Source organism: Ictidomys tridecemlineatus, chromosome 5 (assembly GCF_052094955.1).
Source record: "Ictidomys tridecemlineatus isolate mIctTri1 chromosome 5, mIctTri1.hap1, whole genome shotgun sequence".
In the NCBI taxonomy this organism is placed as follows: Eukaryota; Metazoa; Chordata; class Mammalia; order Rodentia; family Sciuridae; genus Ictidomys; species Ictidomys tridecemlineatus.
The window spans coordinates 186,430,823-186,453,142 of NC_135481.1; the positions used below are offsets into that span (position 1 = coordinate 186,430,823).

Below are 22,320 nucleotides of genomic sequence, written 5' to 3' on the forward strand. Positions count from 1 at the left end.
GGTCACCTGCCCGAGATCACAGCAGCACACACCACAGGCTGCGTGATATCAGACACCAGCTGCTTTATTGAACACCAGATTTTCAGCAAGTATTGCCTTAGAGGGAGGGTTTCAGAATCATCCATGCCATTGGCAAGGGCCCTGGTCCCTGGCCAAGGCACATAATCAGAAGAGAGGTGCAGCCATGCCGAGTTCTGTGTTTATACAGGCTTGAGAGCATCAGTAGCTCTTAAAGTCAGTCTTCCTGGAAGGAATACAGGTAAGAATGTCGCTTGATTCCAGAGTTGTGAAGACTCCATCCACAGGGTGAGGGCTTGGAGAGGGGGCCATGCTGTCTTCAGGGGTTCTGCCCTGCTGGTCAGGTCAGAGAAGCAGAAAGATCAGGCCAACACTCACAGTCCCAGGATATTATAAAACTCAGAGAACTCGAAAACCAGGAAGGAGCTCCCTTCTTTAGATGGCAAAGAGAATAAGATGCCTTTCCAAGGCCACAGGAAGGAGGGAGCAGAATGAGCCAGGATCTGGTCCAAAACTCCTGGGCTTTGGCTTTAGACAGCCTTAGAGATGCCTAGAGTTTGGGACTGGCCTTCACAAATCTGCCCTTGGGCTGGCTCTACAGAAATAAACCCATCGGTTGAAGCTGTCACCAAGCCTGGCCCAAGAGCCAGGCACTCATTGCCCATTCTTGTTATTGCATGAGAGAAGAAGGGTTCTTAGTAGAAGTCACAGAAAGTTGTAGGAGCCAGGGTAAGGCAGTCGCCCAGATAGGAGCATACCAGAGGCAGCTGGCAGCATCTTGTAGGCTCTGTAGAGCTGGTCAAGGAGCTCCTTCTTCTCATCCTCTGGGAGGAAACTGGACTTCGCTGCATTGATGTTCTAGAAGGGCCAGGGTGACAGACCACATAGAACCAGACAGCAAGGAAGGGAGCCCTTGGCAACCTACTGGTAGTCCATCCTCCTTAGAGCACGGGCAGGGGAGCTCAGGGGACGGACTGCCAGAGCAGAGTGTTCTTAAAGTGGCACTACATGATACAGGGTGTGTAGAGAATGTTGGAGACTGGGAGATCCTTGGAAGTGTGGGGCCAGAGACCCTTGTAGGGAGTAATGGCATCATGTTCCCAGGATCCCGGGCTCAGCCTGGGATCTAAGAACACATTTCTAAGCTAGGCACACCATTCTAGGGAAGGGAGTCTTTGAAGATGCTCGGCCCAAGCAGAGGCTAAACCCAAGACTCCACCACCTAGGTGTCCCCTCTGCAGAAGGCAGCTGGCAGTAGGCTTGGCTTATGGTGGACTCCCATCAACAAATCCATTCCCACCCACTGGGGGGTCCCAAGCCCTGGACATGACCTGCAGGCCTTACAAAGCCCTGAGGCCCAGGGCAAGGGTGACAGCTCACAACCACTCACCAGTCGCTTAAAATCCTCCTCGGTGAAGCCCATGTCCTGTTTGGTCATGTGGTAGTCAGTCTCCAGGGTGGACTTGAAGATGAGCATGTCATCTGAGTTGAGTGAGAAGTTGGCCTGGTCATTCTTGAACCTGGGGTGAGGGAGGGAGAAGAGCCTCCTCACTCTCCTGTGAATGGTCCCTGCATGTTGGTTCCCAGCCTCCACGGATCGTCACAGCCTTAGACCTGAAGGAGCATATTCTGGTAGAGTAGGAAACACATCGCAGAGCTCAGGGGACTTTGTCCAAAGCTACCTAACTAGCAACTTAAGACCCTAATGTATCCCATCAGTCCAGAGCCAGGCAGAGGAGGGGCCTGATGGGAGAGCAGGGAGAGGGGGGGCTGGGGCGCTGAGAAAGCAGTGGCCCAACAGCCACCATCCTCCTGCCCATGCTCAGAGACGGTACTTCACACCCTTCCCCAACCAGTCCTCAGTCCCCTCCCTCCACTCCCCTCTTGGCAGCATCCCTGACCTGACCCCTGTCTTATTAAATGTAATGGAGTTTTCCTAGCTATTCCCTTATTTGACTTTTTAAAAAAAATTATTAGTTTTTAATACCTTTGTTTTATTTATTTTTTTATGTGGTGCTGAGGATCGAACCAGGGCCTCACACATGGCAGGCGAGTGCTCTACCGCTGAGCCACAACCCAGACCCCCTTACTTTGACTTTTGTAGCAGACTTTGACACTACTTGAAGTGCTTTCCCTAGATTTTGGTTGACACTTTTGGTTTTCCATCTACCTGTGTCTTTTTCCTGTCCCTTGAATGTTCCTGGCCTCCTGGAACATAGCCTCTGGCCCACGATCTCCTGGTGTCTTTGCTTCCCCTTTAGGCACCATGACTGTGCAGATGGCTCCTGAGCCTTCGTAGCCCGCGGGCTGTCTGCCCACATGCCCAGGAAAGCCCCCACTGGGGCACCTCGACTCCAGATTCCCAAGGCCAACTGGGGACCCTCGCCATCACACTCTCCTTCCCTTCACTAAGCGTGGCAGGCAGGCCAGCACTGGCCGCCATAGTCACTCTGAGTTACAGCTGTCCTCATCCTCCTCGGGAAAAGGCAGCTTGGCTCTCCCAGAGTCTGACACCACGACCCAGCACTCAGTCACAGGACAGAAGGGCTTTGGCTTGAGAGCTGGGAAAGTGGAACCAAGACCACCCCTAGGCCCCAGGAGCAGCGTACACAGGCAAGACTGACCTTGCAGGCTCAGGGAGAAGAGAGTGGAAGTTTTCCTCCAGGTTGTGCGTTTTCTGCCATGACTGGGGGAGCTATGGGCCCCAGCTCTGCCAGAGGGTAGGTGAGTGACCTCAGCCAAGTTCTAGCACATCTGAGTTCCAGGTTCCCCGTGTGGAAGGTGAGGACAGCTAAGCTGCTTCCCAAAGGGATCCCACAGCATGGGCTGGTCCCCAGCCCTGCACTGCCTTCCCATCCTTGGCTTCCCAGGAACAAAATCGAATGGGTCCCAGGGACCAGACCTCACCGAATGACAGCGTGCTCCGTGTTTGGATTCCAGGCGCCTGTGAGGTAGCTAGACCAGGGGCAGACCTGCAAGAGCAGGTTCGTGGCTGGCAGGCAGCCCTAGGCTGCGCCAGCCAGTCCCTGCACCCTGGGGTGGCCAGGGTCACCATTGTTGCTGGCCTCCGTGTGGCTGAGCCCTACAAACCCTTCATGCCTAGCACTGGAGCACCCACTGGCCGCTCCTGCCGGCTAGTCTGCTCCTCAGCTCTTGAGACCCTCCTGGCTTTCTTTCTTTTTCTTAAAGAACTTTATTTCATTTAAATTATTATTTTTTTTAATGTGTTGCTGAGGATTGAACTCAATGCCCCACACATGCTAGGCAAGCATTCTACCACTGAGCCACAACCCCAGACTTACTCTCCTGGCTTTCTATTGCTTTGTCCAGGAGGGGATGGGACACCCAAGGCCAGTTCCCCCTACCTGCTGGCCCCCTCACCTCAAAGTGCATGTTTTCCTGCCGCAGCCTGTTGTAGAGGGCCTCGTCCTCCAGGGTGTGGTAGCCATGTCCCACCCTCTCTGTTTTGAGTATGTCCACAGCCTGTGGAGCAGCAGATGGAGCTGAGTATGGAGAGAGGGTGGAGGGAGGCAGGGAACAAGGGCCACTCCAGGGCCAGTGGCTCTCACCTCTCGGACCACCTCTGCAGGTCCCGCCTCTCCTGCATGGACGGTGCGGTGGATGCCGCTCCTTACCGCCTCCTGGAAGGGGAAGAGCCAGTCAGGACCCACAGGCCCACCCTTCGCTGCACTTTAGGTTTGAATATGGGCAGGTTGAACTGTCCCACCACCAGGCTTGGCTGCTTCTACAGCACTGGGCAGCCTGGTCTTGACTCCCCCAATCACCATCTAAGTGCTTGTGGCTCTCAATTCTTCCACAGTTACCATGTGTCGGGAACTGTTTGAAATGGTTTGTGTACACCATCTAAGAGTCATAGTATTATAACACCCATCTTACCAAGGGAAACAAGCTCAGAAGAGCTAAGTAGAAGGACGAAGGCCAACCAGCAAGTGTGGAGCCAAGGAAACAGTGACTCAGAGAAGAGACAGTCTTGCCCCAAAGTCACACAGCAAATCATAGGCAGATGCAGGTTTAAACACAGGACTTCAGTGCTACATAGGACTTTCCTTTATACCCAATCCCAAGCCCCCAGCCCAGCCAAGACACATTCAGGGATGCAGCAGGCCCCACACTCCCCATCTGTGTGAGTTCTTCCTAGAAGCTCACCCAGGGCCAGCCTCCCCTTCTACAGGCCCACCTCGTAGGCCTCCACGTGCCCCGGGAAGTAGCTGCTTCCTTTGATGGTCTCATCACCAGCCAGGTCGATGGCCACCACAGTATGATGCTGGTACTTCTTACACAGCTCCACCACTTCCAGGGACCAGTCTGTGGTGAGACGCCCACCAGGGCTCCATCAGCAGCACGGTGGAGCGGGATCCCTCAGCCCTCCTACCTGCTGTCCTACGCACCCAACAGAGGCTAGCAAAGGACAAAGATCCTAGTGTCTTTTCTCAAATCCTGGCTGCTGAGTCACCCACATGGCCTTTGTCAAATTGCTCTGCCCCGCGCCTCGGACTCCTCCCTTCCCAGAGAGAACCCACCACCTCTACACAGGGGCCTGGTGAGGCTTTGCCGAGGCCATGTATAAAGTACCAAGGACAGAGTCTGAGCTGTTCTCCCACTCAGTGCCAATCAGTCCCCCCAATTAAAGGGGATGACACAGAGTTTAACATTGTATCTCCAATGCAACTCACACTGGTATTGCCAGCCATACCATGAATGCATGAGTTACCCTCAGCTATCGTCGTTTTGTTGACAAAGAATAAATGAACACAAGCTTCAGACCAAACACAGTTCTGGATTTAACTCGGGGCTTTGTGCCTTCCTGAGGGGACAAGAGCCTTCGCCTTTCTCTGCCTTGGTTTCCCATCTGTCAGATGGGAATAAACCACGGTAGTCCCACCTCAGAGCTGCTGCAAGGGCTAGAGACAAGGCATGTGAATCACTGCCCAGGGTGGGCCCTGCAGGTTGGCACTGACCCTTGGCTTTGTTCCCACAGATTCTTAGGGTGGAGGGATGAGACGAGCACAATCCTCTTGTGATAACATGTCACTGAGGCCCAGGGAGGTGACATGACCTGCCTGCCTAAGGGCACACGATGGGGCTCTGCTACAGATTTGATCAGGTTTAGGGACAAGGACATCCTCTCAGCAATCCCAGAAATCAGGCCCATGCAAGGGTTCTGTGGCCTGGACAGGATGCGGCTGGGCCCACAGGGTCTCATGGGAGAACTATGGGCTGTTTATCAATTGTTCAGGCTCCTCTGGTTTTGAGCTTTCTGCAGGTCAAGTAGTTAGTTGTCAAGGCCTGGTTTTCCCAGGGAGGACAGTGTCACCAGGAAGTTTGGGGCCAGCCTAAGAGGCCTCTGGTGCCTTTGGGAGCTCCAGGACCCTGCTGATGTGCTCAGGGGATACCATGGGGAGGAGGCCACGTACGGCCCCGTGGCCAGGCAGAAGATTGGGGCCAGGGTCAGGTGGGCAGCTGGGCAGGCACTGATGGTACTCACTGGGCTGGTGGCGCATGCAGCACAGGATGGATCGCACTTTGACCCCGAAGGCTTGCTCCCCCTCCTTGAGGCCCTGGCCCACTATGTCCACCACTTCATCTGGGGTGAGGTCCCCTCTGTGTGGAGAGGAGTAGTGACAGCCTGCGGCAGAGGGAAGGCCTGGGATAGCCCCCACTGAGGGGTGGGGAGTCTCCCCCACTGCCCACTGCCTCTGAGGAAAGAGAGGACCCCGAGCCCCAGCGCCCCCTGCCAGCTTTCTTAGAGCAGTCTGGGCACTTCTAGATCCCGGTGTGGGGGTGTAGGCCACCCCTCCCCACCTCTGGGTGGAGAGAGAGCATGACGAAGCTCAGCCTGCGGATTATTGCCTTCCACGGGGATCAGAATCGAGGCTCTGAAGGTGGGGCAAGCGGGCTTCATGATGTCACTCTAAATCCACGGGGGCCCAGTGTGGGGGAAGAGCAGGCCAGACTCATTCCTACCAGGGGATTGAGCAGGACCCTTAGAGCTGCTGGCTAAGTGGGTGAGCCTGCCCTGACAGCAGGCCTGCATCCAGAGCCATGGGTGTGAGACACAGCCAACACTTTTGTCCAAGGTAAATCATGAACCTCCAGCTGAGGGAGGGGGACCATATCTCTATGGCCAAGTTAAGCCCATCTTCATGAGGCCATAGATCAAGACCAAGATCAAGGTCAGGAGCTCCCAGTGCTCCAGCCCTCTGAAAAACCTGGAAGTTTTCTCCAAGAAGAGTGGAACACAGACCCCCTCATCCCAGCTCCTCTCCAGGGCTGTCACTCACTCAGCCTGGTTCCAGGGAATCGGATCCACTTTGGAGTTGGCCAGCAGGTGTGGGCTGTAGCGCACCTCCACATACACCACGCCCTCTTTGGCCTTCATCTCCACAAACTCATAGGCGATTCTTTTGATGGCTTCTCTGGAGCCTCTGGGAAGGGAAGAACAGGGTTGGGACCAGCCCCCTGGGAGCTCCAGGAACAAATGAGGCTGACCCCAACCTTTTCTGGCCCCCAATCCCTCATTCCCCAGCCGCAAGCTCTGGGCGTCTGCTGGGGAGGATCCCAGACCTGCAGCTCTACTTCCAAGCCACGCCTACCCTGGTTTCACCCGTGGCCGCTGGCTGGCCTGTCTCCATGCTTACCTTGCACCCCACTCTCCACACAGCCTCTGGAGCAAGCTTTTGAAAATGGAGCCGAGGCTGGGGTGCAGGTCAGGGGTGGTATACCTGCCTACCTTCCCCCAGGCCCTAGGTCCATTCCCAGCACCACAAAGACAAAAAGAGAACCATAGCATATTGCTCCTCTCCTCCAGCCAGAAGGAGTGAACTTCAAATTCACGCCCAGCCCACAGGCACGATTGGCTCTCGCCAGGCTTCCCAGCGTCTTGCTTCTCACTCATTCTCTGAGGCCACCAGATCTTCTTTCTGGCCAAGGGCAGTCAAACTTGGTCATTTCCACTTCAGGCCTTTGGGTAGCAGCCCCCTCCACCAGAGGGCAAGTCCCCTGGCCTGGCCCATCCTGTAATATTTTTTCTTCCTTTTACAGCATCCTGGCCTGAGTGGCCTTCCCTGACCACCTGCTTATAGGAGGGTCCTCTGTCAATCTTCACCCCTCCTCTGGGCTTCATTTTTCTCCACGGCCCTTATCACACTTGAGATTACTTATCACACGGCTTTTAGAAGCCACTCCTGTCTCCCCTACTAGAATCTAGTCTCCATAAGCCGCGGGAGCCTGAGAATCGGTCATGGACTTATCTGCTGTGTGACTCTGGTTATTCACCCCCTCTGACACATCAAAAGTTATCATGAAGACAGATGAGCTCAATATCAATGTCATACCTAGGCCAGTGCTTGGAGCAGAGCCCACAATGCTAAAAGTATTTTGGCCTGAGAGCCCAGGTGGGAAGGTGTGCCCTGCCTGGGAGGAGGGGTCCTGAAGGCAGAGGAGGCAGGAAGCTGGCTCCTCCGGGGACAGGCCAGGGCCCTGGGCCTCAGACCTGCCCTAGGGAGGAGGCTGCTCACTCGCCCCCACACACCTGGCCACTGCCCCTCCCCACAGCTGTCACTCATTCGTTCCCCAAGAGGGTGTTGAGTCCCAGCACTGTGGCCACATGGTCCTAGGCACTGTGTGTGCTGTGGGCAGGAGGGGAGGTCCCTGTCCCGTAGAGGCCGGTATCCAGCAAGAGGCTGGCCAGCAAGTGTGTGATGCGCAGTAGGCCCCACGGCTGCCAGTTCTACAGGCACCAAGAAAGCAGAAAAGGCCACTGTGACTCTCAAGACTGTAGTCAGGGAAGGCCTCACTGAGAAAGGGACATCAGAGCTGAGATGTGAAGAAGGTGAGTTCTAGGCAGAGGGATCAGCAAGGGCAGAAGTCCCAGGTCACAGTGTGCCTGGTGTCCAAGGACAGGGGAGGAGTGAGCAGGGGACATGGTGGGTGGGGGTCAGGAGGTAAGGACCCAGAGCACACAGGCTGTGCCCTTGGCTTTTACTCCAAAGGACACAGAAGACAGGGAACTGGGGCAGGGAAGGGGCTTAGATGTGAAAGGGTCAATGAGACTTCTCTGGCACTGTCCCATGCCCACCTCTGGACCCTTTTCATGGCTCAATAATGTCCCCACCCACTCACTGAGTCAAGACAGGCAAAAAAGAGCCTCAAACCCCTCCCCGAACCCAGGCCCCGGAAGCCAGCCTCCGCCTCACAACACAAGGCCCTGAACTGAGGGAGAGAGCCCTGGACTCATGGCATGCTGGCCTTTGACCCCATGTCTTCTCTGGACCTGTTTCCCTGGGTCTAGATAGGGTGCAGATGGGGCTCCCTGTCATCTGTGGTGGTGGCAGGGAGTCAGGGAGGACAGACTTTCATGGACCACGCAGCTCTGGACAGATGGTATCTAATGATCTGCCCAACTCAGGCCACCAGGTACTTGGGCCTCTTCTGCCTAGTGAGATGGGAGCTGCCCAGTGGCATGGGAGATGGTGGCCTCATGAGGCACCACAGTGTGGGCCGGAGCTCCACTTGTGCACCTGTGTGGTCGGCATAGGGGTACTGTGGGGAGAAGAGGCACATGTCCCTGCATGTCTGCTCACCAGGCCATGGGCGAGGGCAGAGGTACCTTCTAGGCTGAGCCCAGAGGTTCCAACAAGGAGTCACCAGCCTGGGCCCACCTCGTCCTTCCCTGGACTCTGTGCTCTGTCTTGCCTCTCAGCAGCCCGTCTGGGCTGCCTCACACACCCTCCTCTCTGGCCCATCTTGCAATATTTTCCTCAAGTCTAGCCCCCTGCATGATGTCCCATACCTCTGTAGCTCATAGCTGGCCACACTTCCTCCCTAGGAAGCCTCCCTAGACCACCCCACCCTGTCTCTTGTCTCCTGAGTCCGCAGAATTGAGGGCAAAGGCAGACCCTTGCCTGTTGTGGGGCACTCTCCTTGGGCCAGGAGGATTGAGGCATGACCGGGGTGAGAATTGTAGCTTCTCTCTGGCCAGTTCTGTGGTCCTGACAAGCTCCTTCACCACCCAGAGCCTCTGCAAATGAGGGCCATGTTTACCTTGCAGGACTACTGACAACTTACAAAGTCAAATCCAATTTTGTAAGCTGTACATGTATTATACTCTTCTTTGCCTAAGAGATTTCTGCTGTTAAGAATGGAAGTCAAGCACAGTGGCACACGCCTGTGGTCCCAGCTACGCAGGAGACTGAGGCAGGAAAATCACAAGTTCAAGATCAGCCTGGGCAATTCAGTGACATCCTGACTCAAGATTTAAAAAAGGTTGGGAATGTAGCTCAGTGGTAGAGTGCCTCTGGGTTCTACCACTAGTTCTGCAAAAACAAAAACAAAAAAGGAAGCAATGAGAGCTACACTACACAGGCCCCAGTGCCTGGTGTCTACAGAGGGAGTAATTATCTTCCAATCTTCCAAGTGAGAAAGATCTGCTGAGGACAGTGCTGGGTCCCTTCCAAATGCCAGCCCTATTACACAGATTGGAAAACTGAGGCCCAGAGAGGGTAACTGCCCAATGTTCTATTACTCCACCCCAGAGTCTGAGATTAGCATCAGCATTCTTAACTCCCATGTTCTGCCACTTTTGTGTAGACATGGCAGGCATTTCCATTCATCACATCCACTTTTCAGAAGGGACAAACAAGGCCCAAAGACATTGGAGAGATATGTCCAAGAGGCCTCTCTGTGGTTCCCAGAGGCTGAGGCCTAGACCTGGTCCTAGGCACAGAGATGCACACTGCCCTGGGTCCCGTGGGTTGGGCTCACTCACGCGATAGCAGGCATGTAGTACTCAAACTTGCTCAAGAACTCGGGCAGAGACAGGGGCTTGTCCATGCCAATGATGTTCTGCAGCTCCTCTGCCGTGTTGGCTGGGAGGGCGATCCCTCGCTTCCTAAGAAGAAGACAGTGAGGGTGGAGATCCAGCCAGGCCTAACGGGGTGGGATGGAAGACTCCACTTGGAGCCTAGCAGGAAACCCAGGGACTCTCCATCCAACTCCTTCCCTCAGATGGATGGGAAAACTGAGGTCCAGCCCCTATAGAATCAGGACTGGAATTCTTCCCAGACCTTCTGGCCCTAAGCCAGGGGAAGTCAGCAGATCTCAAGAGTGACAAGCAGGGGTTGAAGTCTCCATGTCACATACCCTCCACGTCCCTGCTGGGACAGGATCTGCAAGTGCCAGGACCAGCCCAGGACTTCTTCCCAAGCCCCAGGAGTGGCCAGAGCCAGCTGGTCCTGTGCCCAGGCAGGGGTTATCAGGGGCAATAACTGCAGCCTCACAATGCCTGAGGCAGAAATTGGGGCAAGACTTCCCCTTCCACCCTCCTCTGGCACATCAGAGTGGCCTGCCTGGTCTAGCACACTAGGAGGGGGTGCGTGGCAGCTCCTGAGGTGGGAGGGCTCAATGAGCTGGCCATCCAGCATAGAGCTCTGTCCCCTCCTTTCCCCAGCTCCTGGCACAGGCTGGACCTTGGCATCCTGCTGAGAATACCCCTGTGGCTCAGAGCCCCCTTTACCCACTGGTGTCCCTGCCCCCCTGTGGCTATGGGAAGGTGGTGCCAGCTCAGGGCCGCCTCCTTCTGCACGAGCTCCTGCCTCCTCCTCCTGTCCCACCCAGACCCTGGCACACAGGCCTCAGTTTCCCCACTTTTAAGATAAAAGAAACGAGAGAGAGAGAGAGAGAGAGAGAGAGAGAGAGAGAGAGAGAAAGTGACAACCAAGGAAATGCTTCCAACACGAGAGACAAAAGGGAACAAAGCAGAGAAGAGGACAGACAAAAAAAATCTAGAGGGAACGTCCTTAAGGAGTTGAGAAGATGCTGCATCCTTGAAGTAAGATTTTTTTTTAAAGAACCTCAAGGGGCTGGGGAGGTGGTTCGGTGGAGAGTGCTTGCCTATCACATGTTGCGTCCCCAGCACTGAAGATGAACTTTTAAACGTGTTTTCATATGTAACTGCCTATTCCCCAAGCCCTGTGATATGCCCCTTCCTATCTGGTAGCCTTAGTTCCTTATGGGGACCCACTAGGTACCGCCCAGGTCATGTGGGTGCCCACCAGGCTGCCAGTCAGCCTTCTATGGCTGTTTACTGTAGGGGACAAGGTGACCTTGTGTGGTCTTGGTATATAGAGGACAGATACCTAGCACCCTATGATAACCCCCAGTGTCGAGTATCCCACTGCTAGCCAGCTTGCCCCAAGGTCACCTCCATAAGACCATGTCCAGTCACTAAACCTTGCAGAGCATGTGGGCAAATGAGCCATCAGAATGTGTGAAGACAATGACTTTGATGGTGGCCCTACCCAGGAGATGGGGAGGCCAGAGTAGATACTGGAGGCATCTGTGCACAGTGGGGAGGTCATTCCCAGGGCCAAGGGAGGGAGTCAGAGCAGGACAGCAACAGGAGGAGAGAGTGGCCATGTTCGGAGTGTGCTTTGGAGAAAGCTGACAGGTCGTGAAGGAGACTGAGAAGAGGTGAAAGAGGCCCCTGGAGAAGGCGGAAGGAGTCCCGGAGCTGAAGGAAGAAGAAAGGGTGAGAAGAGAGTCACCAAGACAGGAGACACCGTGGGTTGGATCTGCAGGCCACAGGCCCGTGGCTCCCCCTTCCAGCCCTGCCAACTCCACACCCACATCCAGGCCCCTGTCTGCTGACTCCAGGCCAAATTCCAGTTGGCACTTCCCACCCTCTCTCCAGGGTCCACAGAGGTGGCAGGAGACAAGGGACATCAGACCAGCCGCCATACTGACTCCTTCCTCCGTTTCCCCACCACCCTGCCCCTGCGCTCTGGCCTTCATGCTTTCGCTAATGAGCGCTCTCTGACCCCTTTGCAGTGGTGAGTAGATTCAACCCCATTGTCTCACCCCAAGGACCCCGCTGGGGCTCTGTGGCAATAGTGGGCAGCACCAAGTTGGCAAAGGGCAGGCAGAAATAAGCCCAAGATTCACTCCATTTGCTGGAGCCATGAGGTGCTGATTGATAACACAATCGTCCTGGGCTGTTTATGGGTGGGAGGCCCTGAGCTAAATGGGTTTCCTGCGCTACCTCTCCCAAACCTCCAGCTGCATGTGTAATGGTGGGGGACATGGACTGGGTCCACCTCCTGCTCAAACCTCTGCCCTGAGTTTACCAGGCAAGCTACTGCACCTGCCATGGCTCTGTGTCCTCACCTATGAAGTGGGGCACCAGAGTACCCACCTCACGAGAGGATGAGGCAGAGCGCTGAGGAGTGGGTGGAGCACCAGCAATGCCAGTGTGCCCGTGTTACACAGCTAAGGAAATCACACCAGCAGCCTCCCAGGGCAAAGGGTCACCGGAAGAGCACCAAGGTGGAGGGAGCGGCTCACCAGAACAGTCTTGGGGAGGTGGAAGAGGTGCTCCGGAGTCAGGGACAAACTCTCAAGGGCCACTAGTTCTCTCCTGAGGGGCAGGTGCCTGGACACCTGAGAGGATCCTGGTTTACAGGATAGAACGTTCCAGTTTGGATCCAGAGCTGAACTTTTGAAGATCATGGGGGAGAACGGAGTCCTTCCAGCTCCAAACAGTGAGTGGGCAGCAAACAGGTACAGGATGCAGAGAGGAGTAGGAGAGGCGTCTCCCAGACAGCTCTGGAAGGAGGCCCTAGCTGACCTCAACCCCCACAGACCACCCTCTTCCGCCCATGGGCTGGCTTGATTCCCGCAAAGATCCATAAGAAGCAGTGACCCTGGACTTTTCTAGGAAATTTTGAGGAGCCGTGGACTCCCTCAGCCTCTGGGGAGGCAGCTCCTGGCTATGGACTTACCTGCCGTAGTATAAGATGGTTTCAGGCTTGATGGATCCATCCAGGTGGACATGCAGTTCTACCTGCAAGGGGCAGAGGGAAGAGAGAGGGGACACCTATGGGTGCCTGAAGAAACTTTCAGGGGTTGTTAACGTCAACCATGAGGACCACTGGCCACCACTGCCTGGACACTGACCACATGCTTTGATTTAACCCTCACCATGGGGTGGGCTCAGCTGCTATCTCTTTCACAGTTGAGGACACTGAGGTTCTGAGAGGTTAAATTTCTTGTCTGAGGCCATGGAGCAAGCAATGTCAACAGGCACCCAACCCAGGGCCCTGCTCCTAACCCCAGCCAGGCAATGGCAGAGCCAATTCCCAAGATTGTGCTCTTAACCACAAGGCCAGCCAGGGTCCCAGGGGAACCCTTGAGCCCCAGCCACCTCTCAGATAGCTCCTACTCTCAGCCACCTCATTAAACCAAATCCAAGTTCAGCAGAGAGGACCAAGGACTACAGATTCCACAGTGAGAACCTGCAACACATTTAAAAATTCAGGCTCCACGTTGGGGGAATTGATATTCAGCAGCACGAGGTCTTTCTAGTACTCTAGTAGGGTACTGGATACTTGGTGGTCTTGGCGATCACTCCCATGGACTCAGTCTCATCTCACATCTTGTACACAAAGCCAAGACACAAGCCAGCAGGGGCTTGGAGACCACCCATCTGGCTTTACTCCTAGTGCTGCTCCATCTCTGGCTGTGGGACCTCAGACAAGGTGCTTGATATCTCCTAAGCCTCAGCTTCCTCAATTCAAAAACAATGGGACTTTACAACGCCTTGTCTAAGAAAAATTGTAAGGACTTATAAAAGACATTGTGGCACTCAGGAAGGCAGGAAGAACATCTGGGCAGACAGAACAAGAGAAAATGGGATGTATGGAGGAACTGAAGGTCAGGTTCAGAGAAGGAGGTCCTGGGAGAGGGGCACTGCAGGGCAGGACCAGCCAGGCAGGCTCTGCAGGCACAGGGAGCTGGGCTTTCTCCTGAGGCCATGGAGAAGCCATGCAGGGCTCAAAGCTGGCCAGAGGGAGAGGGTGACAGAGAGGCTTGGACCCCCTGTCACGAGGTAGACAGGGGAAAATGGGAACAGAAAGCTGTCAAAGGAAACAAACACTTCAGAGTAGGCCTGGGTGGGAGGTGATTCCCACAGCCTAAGGCAGAGAGCCTGGAAGACAGCCAGATCCTAAGGATGGGGACAGGGACGTGGGGAGAGTGGCATGGCTGGCTTGGTTCAGCCGGAGCCACCTTTGAGACATTTGAGAAAGCAGAGGCTCAGGGAAGGGAGGTCACCTTCTCTGTCAACTGTCTCACAGACAGAGTGATACCAGGGTCAGGAGGCGCTCTGAGACCCAGGCGGGAGATGGCACCTGCAGCTGCAGTCACAGACAGCACGTTAAGGAAGGAGAGGCTTGGGCCTAGGCCCCGGACTTGACAGGCCAGCACTCCAGGGCTGAGCCAGGGAGGCAGAAGTAGGAGGGACAGAGTTGCCTGATGAGCAGCAGGGCCCGGTCATCTGACGTCAAGAGGAAGCAGTGCCCACCAGGTCAGCATAGTGGGATCTCGATGCTGACTGCCCTAAAGCTGTCTATAGCCCAATCCCCAGAACCTGTAAAATATGACCTTATATGGCAGAATATGGGACCATCAAAAATCTTGAGAGAAAGTACTTTCTCTGGACAACCTGGTGGGCCCTGACACAACCTTGTGACCTTATCACAGAGACAGAGATTTGCACCCCACAGGAAGTAGCACTGTGATCACCAAGCCAGAGACCAGTACCATGCCCAGGGTACTTGGTGCTGCCTGAGGCTGGAAAAGATAGAATGGGACCCCCTTCCCCGAGTCCTCAGAGGGTGTATAGTCCTGCTACTACCCTGATTTTGGACTTCTGGCCTCCAGAACTATAAGGGAATAAATTTCTGTGGTTTTAGGCTTCCTGGTATGTGGTAATTTGTTACAGAAAACACATACAGCCAGGCCTTCCCAGAAGTCAAGGGTAGGCAGGCAGGAAAACACCCCTTGGTTTAAGAATGTAGGCACTAGGGACCCTGGAGTAGTTCTCAACCCATTAGGAGCACCAGGGGACCTTTAGAAAGTCACAAATGCTCGGGCCCTAGATCAGTCATATCAGGATCCTGGGGGTGGGCTCAGGCCTAGTGTGTGTGTGTGTGTGTGTGTGTGTGTGTGTGTGTGTGTGTGAACAAAAGGCTCAGCTGCAGACTGAACCCAGGCCGTGAACAAAGGCTCAGCTGCAGACTGAACCCAGGCCTCCTCCACCTGCTAGGTTAAGTGCTGTACCTTTGAGCTACACCCCAGCCCTACTGTCTTTAAAGAGCTCCTCTTTTTTTTTTTTTTTTCTTTTTAACATGCAGTCAAGTTGAGAATAAGTGCCCTAGAGAGGCCTAAACAGGAGCAGAATCCATACTGAACAGGGAGCGGGGGAGGAAGTAAGAAAATGGAGAAATTTTTGACTATTTTATAAATTTTATCCCTGAATGGGAAACAAATGGCCTGCGAGAGGGCAGGAAGTGGATGTGGGTTCAAGAGAAGTTTTTTTTTTGAACTTGGCCCTAAACATTGGAGGGGATGAGGGAGGCTGAGAGATGAGAGCTGTAAGAGGCTGCTGAGAAATGAGGCTGGGGGAGGGGATCCCATGGCACATGCCTTCTAGTACAGGGGACAGGGGTCAGGCAAATGTCACATGGATAAATGTACAGGCTCAAAACATGATGGCCCTCAGGAAATACAAACAGAGCCCTAAATGGAGAGCAACAGCCAAAGAACTGAGCCCAGCTGGAGGCCAGTGGTGGCCTCCCAGGGAAAGCAGGCCTCGAGCCACAGTATGCTGAAGGATGCAGAGGAGCCAGTGAGGCAGCGCAGGAGAGGGAGGGGCAGGAAGAACAATCCAGGCACAGGGAACAGCACTGCAAACTCCACGCAGCAAGAAAGCATAGGACAGATGGAGGAACTGAAGTTCAGGTTCAAAGAGGGTCATGGGACAGGGGATGTTGCAAGGCAGGACCACCCAGATGGGGCTCCTGCCACCACAGGGAGTTGGGCTACTTCCTCAGAGCCTCTGAGAGCAGGGAACTCAGGCAGTGAAGAGGAAAGGGGACACGGTTTGCCCCCTTGTGGGTGGCATGAAGGATCTGTGAGGTGACTTCTGGGAAAAGTGTTTAAATGCTAATGCAAGAGAGAGCCAGGGCTCTCTTCAAATGGGTACAGCAACTGACAATGTTCAGCGTGGTGATGGCCAAGCTCAGCTTGGAGACCACAGTGACCTTCCCAGGGTCACACTGATTGATGATGGTAGAGCAAGGTTGGAACCCAACTCCTCCCGCCTCTGAGCTGGAGTCTTGCCCACAGGCCTCAGCCCCTCCCTGGCCCTCCTGCTAAGCCTGTGCCTGGCCTCCTGACCTCTCTGGGGAGCAATCTCACCCTCCTTCCTTGTTCTCATCCGCTGTCCTTTGGCTTATTTATATAACACATCTGTCTCCTTCCTCTGCACTCACCACAGCTGGCCCAGGAAACCTTCCCTGGGCTGAGGTGCAGCCTCAGCTCAGAGTGAAGCAGCCTCACTTAGCAGCAGATGCTTACTATGTCTGTCTCAAGACATGCGAGCCAGCCAGGTGAGGCCCAGGGAGGAGCAGTCCCACCCTGCATCACCCTAGGCTACCAGTTGTCAATGGCAGAGCCAGAGTGAGGACCTAGGTCTTGGACCCCTTGCCCAGATACTCCCAGGTCTGACTCAGGCTCATTACCTGGGAGTCATGACCAGGGTCAGCAGTTTGGGCTGCAAACCACAATCAGATGTCTTCTCCTTGGCTCTGAGCCCTGCCTTTATCCCAAAACAACTTCTCATCCGCTGACCTTTGGCTCATTTATATAACACATCTGTCTCCCCCGCCACCCCCCACGGCAGGGACCTTGTCTGTGTGTCTTGCTGTACCCTCAGTGCTGGCACAGCACCTGGCACTGCAAAACATGCTCAAATGACCCAGTGATTGCCATCTCCTCCCCTGCGCCACGTCTGCAATGCCGGGTCCTCTCTCTGCCGTAAGGAAGGGACTGACTTCCCACCTTGGGCCTGGTAAAGAATCCAGGCAGGGCCTGACCAGCCCTGGGGGCCTCAGCACTGCAGCCAGAACCCAGATGAGCCCCAGGTGCCGACTGCCAGCTACAAGCCCTTCCTTCCCAAGTCTGCTCTTGGCACCAAGCTGGGTGGTGCCAGGGGTCAGTGCCTCATGCCCCCATGGTCTCTCAACTGAATTTTTTTTGTGTGTGGGGGGGGTGGTCAGGAGACAGCAGCCCTGGGTCCACACACAGTTTCAGCCCTGCCTCCTCCAGGAAGCCCTTCATGCTCAGCCCACTCTTGGCTTCTGCAGCTGCTAGATACAGAGTAGAAGGTGCTGGCCGAGCAGTCCTTTGGGGCCTGGCTGAGCTCTCTGTTGCTGCCGTGAGCCTCCCCAGAGGTTTCCCAGATGGCAAGATGTGCTTTCTGCTTAAGAGAAATTATGTGGGGCCACAGCCTAGAAAGGACCCAGTTACTCCCACTTTTTAGGTGACCAGACTGAGCCTCAGAGAGATTAACTTAAGACTGATGAGTGTCAGAGACTAATGGATACCACGGCCAGAAATTGTTTTGACCCTAAATCCAAAAGTTCTCACTGCTGCAACAAGCCCCCCGCACCCTGCGAGGCCAGGGCTGGGTATAGCATGGGAAGTCAAGCAGCACGACTCACACCTAGGCTGCAGTGCTGCTGCTGCTCACTAACCAACAGCAGCTAGCCCTGGCGCCCATGCTGAGCCCAGGCTTGAGGTCTGTGAGATGCATGTGGGTAAAATTCCCATTTTACGGGGAAAACGGAGGCACGGTGAAGGAGTTTGTTCAAACTCCCTCACTAATAAATGGGAGATCAGGACTCAGACCTGGGCCACCCAGGCCCTGTCTAGGGCTCAAGATCAAATCCTCAGCTCTTCTACCTCCCTCAGCTCCTAAAGCCAGATTACAGGCACCGACACCACAGTGGCTATCTGCCCCCACAGCTGCTCTGGGACCTTGGTGCACTTAGGGGTGAGGGAGAACCTCCCTCAGCACCATCAAACTTCACCTCGGGCTCCCCCATACCACTGTGGTCAAAGGTCAGAGCATACTGTCACCTTCCCCAACTTGTCCTCCCACCCAAGCATCCTGAGAGGGGCAAGATAGAAATCATCTCAGAATGCCTGGGCAGGAGGACAAGTCCTCCCAGCTCCCCCCACCACACCATGCTGAGGTTGGATGTGGAATCATGAGGCTGGCTGGCCTCCTTGCCTCCCTGTGTACCCACGGGTCAATTCCCCTCTCCAGTCCTTGTCCTTTTCTGTCAAACAAAAGGCTTTGGTGAAACCCAGTCTCCTTCATTCTCCTCCCAGCAGCCATCCCCATAGTAGGCAGGCTGTCCTGGTGGCTCTGGTTACTAGAAGGCACTGACAGCCAGGACAAGAGCAATCAGAAGCTTTGTCCCAGGGACACAAAGGAGTGCCATTCTGTGGGTGGGGAGGCTTTCCAAAGACCCTACAGCTAGGACACACACCCCCGAGGGCCTGGCAATCACTGCAGAAGAAACACTGGCACCTCAGTTTTCCCAGAGAACCCCAGGACACTGTGTTTTGGATTTTTTGTTTGTTTGCTTTTGTTGTTGTTGTTGTTTTGGTTTGGTTTTTGGTACTGGGGTTCAACTAATTTGCCCAGGCTGGCCTCAAACTTGTGTTCCTCCTGCCTCAGCCTCCTGAAGCCAGATTACAGGTATGTGCTCCCAAGCCCAGAAAGACATTGGTGTTTTTCAATCCACTTTATGGAAGAAGTAGCTGAGGTTCAGGACTTGCCTACCTGAGGATGTAATGGTGAGGCAGGTATTCAACTCTGGAGTATCTCAAGTGCAAGGCCAAGTTGCCACCCTGATTCTAATTTCTCTGCCCACACCCTCCTTCCTCCTTCCCCCCCCCCTCCGACAAATTGGGGATAACAATGTAGCAAAACAGAAAACAGTTAATAGCATTCCCTTGAATTTTAGGTCCATCTGGGTTCAAATCTAGCTTTGCTGCCTTCTGGCTGTGTGACTTGGGCAAGTTCCTTCCCCTCTCTGAGTCAGTTTCCTCATATGTAAGGCTATGTGAGCATGTAATGAGTTAACATATGCAAAGCAGTTAGAACTGTGCCTGGTACAGGGTAGATATTTAAGTGTGTGAAAGAAAAAGCACACTGGTGCTTGGTCCCAATCCCTCTGCATGGGGAAGAGAGAGCACAACCCCTCCGCAGCCTGGGCGCCTCACATGCCAGTCTACAGCTTCAAGGTGCTCAGATGTTGTGTAGCCTTGGGCAAGTTCCCTCACCTCTATAGTCTCAGTTTCTTCATCTATAAATTGGGATGAAGACATCTGCCTTGTTGGGTCATCCAGAATTCTGAGGAAAAATTGCCACAGGGTACCCAAGGCCACTCACAGGACAGCCATTGTTATAATTACAAAAATGGGTGTGTGGTCAGCCCTGCCCTCCAGGACAAATAACACCTGAGGACCACAGGATTTTCTAGCCCTGCCTCCTGGGAACAAAGAGTGATAAGGAACATACATCTACCCCCTTGCCTCCTTCTCCAGTGCCCAGAAAGTTCTTGGGAAGCATTTGTTGGAATGATCATCAAATGGGATAGCCACATCCGAGGGCCTTGCTTCTTAAAGGTGTCTGTAGACCAGAGGCAGATGTCCCCAACCAGAGCCCAAATATTCAAACACTCAAAGCCAGTTGATTTGGGTGCACATGAAGTTTGAAAAGAACCACCCATGCTGCCCTCTTAAAGCTGGCCAGGTCCTGGGCCCCAGCGAGTGACAGGTTTGAGAAGCTAAAGAACCCAGCAGATGCCCCTCTCCCAGATGTCTGCACCTAGATACCAGCATCCCCATCCCCAAGGCTCCCACAAATGGAGCTCAGGAGAGGTGGTTAGGGGCTCAAAATTTCAAAGCCACCTTCCCTGGTCTCAGGTCTCAACTCAGCTGCTTTGAACTCAGGCCTAGTTAAGTTCTCTGCCTGTTCTTCATCTCTAAATGGAGAAGAGTCTGGCTGCTTCACAGTATCCAATAAATTCTTGTAGTTACTGTGTTTAGGCTGGTGCCTGGCACAGAAAAACCAGCCCTCGGTCAGTGTCTCCTGTGATAACGAGTGGTCATCCTTATTATCTGATCACCCACAGGAAGGCCCAGTCACAGCAGCTCCTTCCCTGCCCTCTTTCCAGCTCAGTGACACAAGATCTATCATATCTCAGACATGGCAGGTGACATGCCATCTTTACTCTCAAGCATCCAGACACCCATGCAAGCAAATGGTGCCCTATTCCCCAGATGTGGAAACTGAGGCTCAGAGGGAAGAATGACCTGCCAATAGGAATCAGATGAGGAGACTGGATGAGACCCTAGAACATGAACCACAGTATGAGGCCTCCCTATAGGACTGATACAAAAGTATGACCAGAGTCAAATTGGTGCACATACCAAACACTACAGAAGTGTCACCTGTTATTGACTCCATAATTTCCACTTCATACCCAATCGAGGGGCTTCACCCTTATTCCCTTAGATTCACATCAGGGGATGGTGGTTCGCAGCCCAAGGGCAGAGGGAATCTAAAGCATAAACATTTTAAAAATAAAAAATAAATGCCTTCAAAGGCAAAAGGCACTGATGAGCAGCAATGATGGGCTGGGGCTTCTAGAAAAGATGCTATGGAGGCCTGGGTTGGGGCAGTAGGGCTGTCCCGACACTCCTTACTTCTGACAGGGTGTAGCAGAGCATTTTCTCTGTGGTGGTGGCATCAATAATGGGGTCCAGGCCTGCCTGCTCCTGTCTCCTCCTCCTGTGCCCCATGATTCTCACTAAAATTTTTGTGATATCCGCTGTCCTCTCTTGGATAAGTTGAGACCAGCTGCAGTTAACTAGGTCCCCAGGCCTCTCAGTCTCAACACCCTATTGGCTGATTCGCAGGACTTGGTGGACTCCTCGGACCCGCTCCTCCCCATACAGAATCTGTAGGGCTGCAAAGCAGGCCAAGTGGACCCATGCTGACTCCGCTGTTCCCAAGACGCCACAAAGACTCCACAGCTGGTGGGCGGAGAGACCAGGGGCTCTCCCTTGGGGCCAGGGGCAGTGTCCTGGCCCCAGTGAATCCTACTGAGGCCAGAAGCCCAGGTTCCTCAGTCTCTTGGCCCCAGCGTAGGAAAGGGCGCGCCGCGCTCGCTTCCCTCCCCTTCCTGGCTTGGCTCAGGGTTCATCCCATGGGGGCATCCACAAACCTGGGCTCCTCGGCGCGGGGAAAGCCATTATAAAGTTCACTGCTGCTTTGATCATCAGTGCGCCCTGGCTCAAAGCTAGGTGCCTAAGATGTAGACCTCAGGACTAGGATACCGCTGAGATTCAGAGACGCCCAGCCCCTGCCTAGGTTCACACAGCTGCTCAGTGCTGCGACGAGAGGCACGCATTTGGCCGACGGGGAGGCTGAGACCAGAGAACAAGTCAGGGGCAGAAGCAGAACCGCAGGCCTCCAGGGACGCCCGCTGGTTCTGGACGCTCTCTTTGCCTCGTTGCCGCCCACTGAACACCCGGAGGCGAGCCGAGGGAAGAATGATCCTAGGGAAGAATGCGCCCGCAGGAGCTCCGGGGTGCTGCTGGGGTGAGCACGCCTGCGGCTGGGCCCCCTAAACCCCGACAGATCGGGAGCCAGACCCGAACCCGGAGCCCCGGCCCGCGCTCACTTTGGGCTTGTCGAAGGTGGGCCTCTGGGTCATGGTGCCAAGCGTGCGTCCGGCGCTGCTTCTTCCGCCGAAGGCCGGTGGGTTTCCTCTGGCTCAGTGGCAGGTCCCCTTCCCGGTGGCCCTCACAGCCGGCTGCCCGCCACGCTGCTCTTTACCGGGCCGGGCCCCGCCCGCTCCCAGGCCCCGCCCCCGCCCCGCCCCCCGCTACCAGGCCCCGCCCCGCCCCGCCCCGCCCCGCCCCGGAGCACTAGCCTCGCCGCCTCCGGGCCCGCGCATTTCCTGGTATTCAGGACCCCGCGTTCTGGAGGGCTGTCACCGACCCGAAAACTCGTGCAGAGCCACCTGTGGGCTCGGCCGCAGCCGCCTACCCGGACTCTGCCTCCTCCCCGGCGCTTCCAACGACAATCGACACTTCCACTGCTGCCTGGGCGCCTACTGTGTGAGGCCAGAGCTAGAGGCGGCCAGGTTGAGGGGGTCCGTGGGGTGAGGGGACTGGTGAGCTTCGGAAGCCTTGGAGGCTTGGGTCTACGTGCTAGATCCAAGCTCGCTGCAGAATCGCTGGACAGAACTGTGTAATTAGAGAGCCCCAATGGAGGGGTCACGGTGGAGAAGCCTCCAGGGCGCTGGGGATGAAAGAAAACCCAGGGTGGCTGCAGATCCCCAGGGGACCAGGACACAGTAA

The 22,320-nt window shown here is 54.9% G+C and overlaps 1 protein-coding gene across 5 annotated transcripts; it reads right to left on the bottom strand.

Moving 5' to 3' along the window:
• Nucleotides 1–43: 43 nt before the first annotated feature.
• Nucleotides 44–21,809, bottom strand: Ada (adenosine deaminase). 5 transcript variants are annotated; one of them, XM_078051843.1, is made up of 12 exons: nucleotides 21,639–21,809; nucleotides 12,816–12,877; nucleotides 9,806–9,928; nucleotides 6,321–6,464; nucleotides 5,525–5,640; nucleotides 4,217–4,344; nucleotides 3,588–3,659; nucleotides 3,400–3,501; nucleotides 2,926–2,990; nucleotides 1,409–1,538; nucleotides 777–876; nucleotides 44–351 (listed from the first exon to the last, which is right to left on the bottom strand). In XM_078051843.1, the coding sequence occupies exons 1-12, from the start codon at nucleotides 21,669–21,671 to the stop codon at nucleotides 338–340; spliced, it is 1,089 nt and encodes a 362-aa protein (XP_077907969.1). In that variant the 5' UTR covers nucleotides 21,672–21,809; the 3' UTR covers nucleotides 44–337. The 5 variants fall into 5 exon arrangements, with proteins under 5 accessions (XP_077907969.1, XP_077907968.1, XP_077907970.1 ...); XM_078051842.1 differs by having other exon boundaries at nucleotides 44–354; XM_078051844.1 differs by adding an exon at nucleotides 20,404–20,513 and having other exon boundaries at nucleotides 44–876; nucleotides 21,639–21,803.
• Between the last annotated feature and the right edge of the window lie 511 nt (nucleotides 21,810–22,320).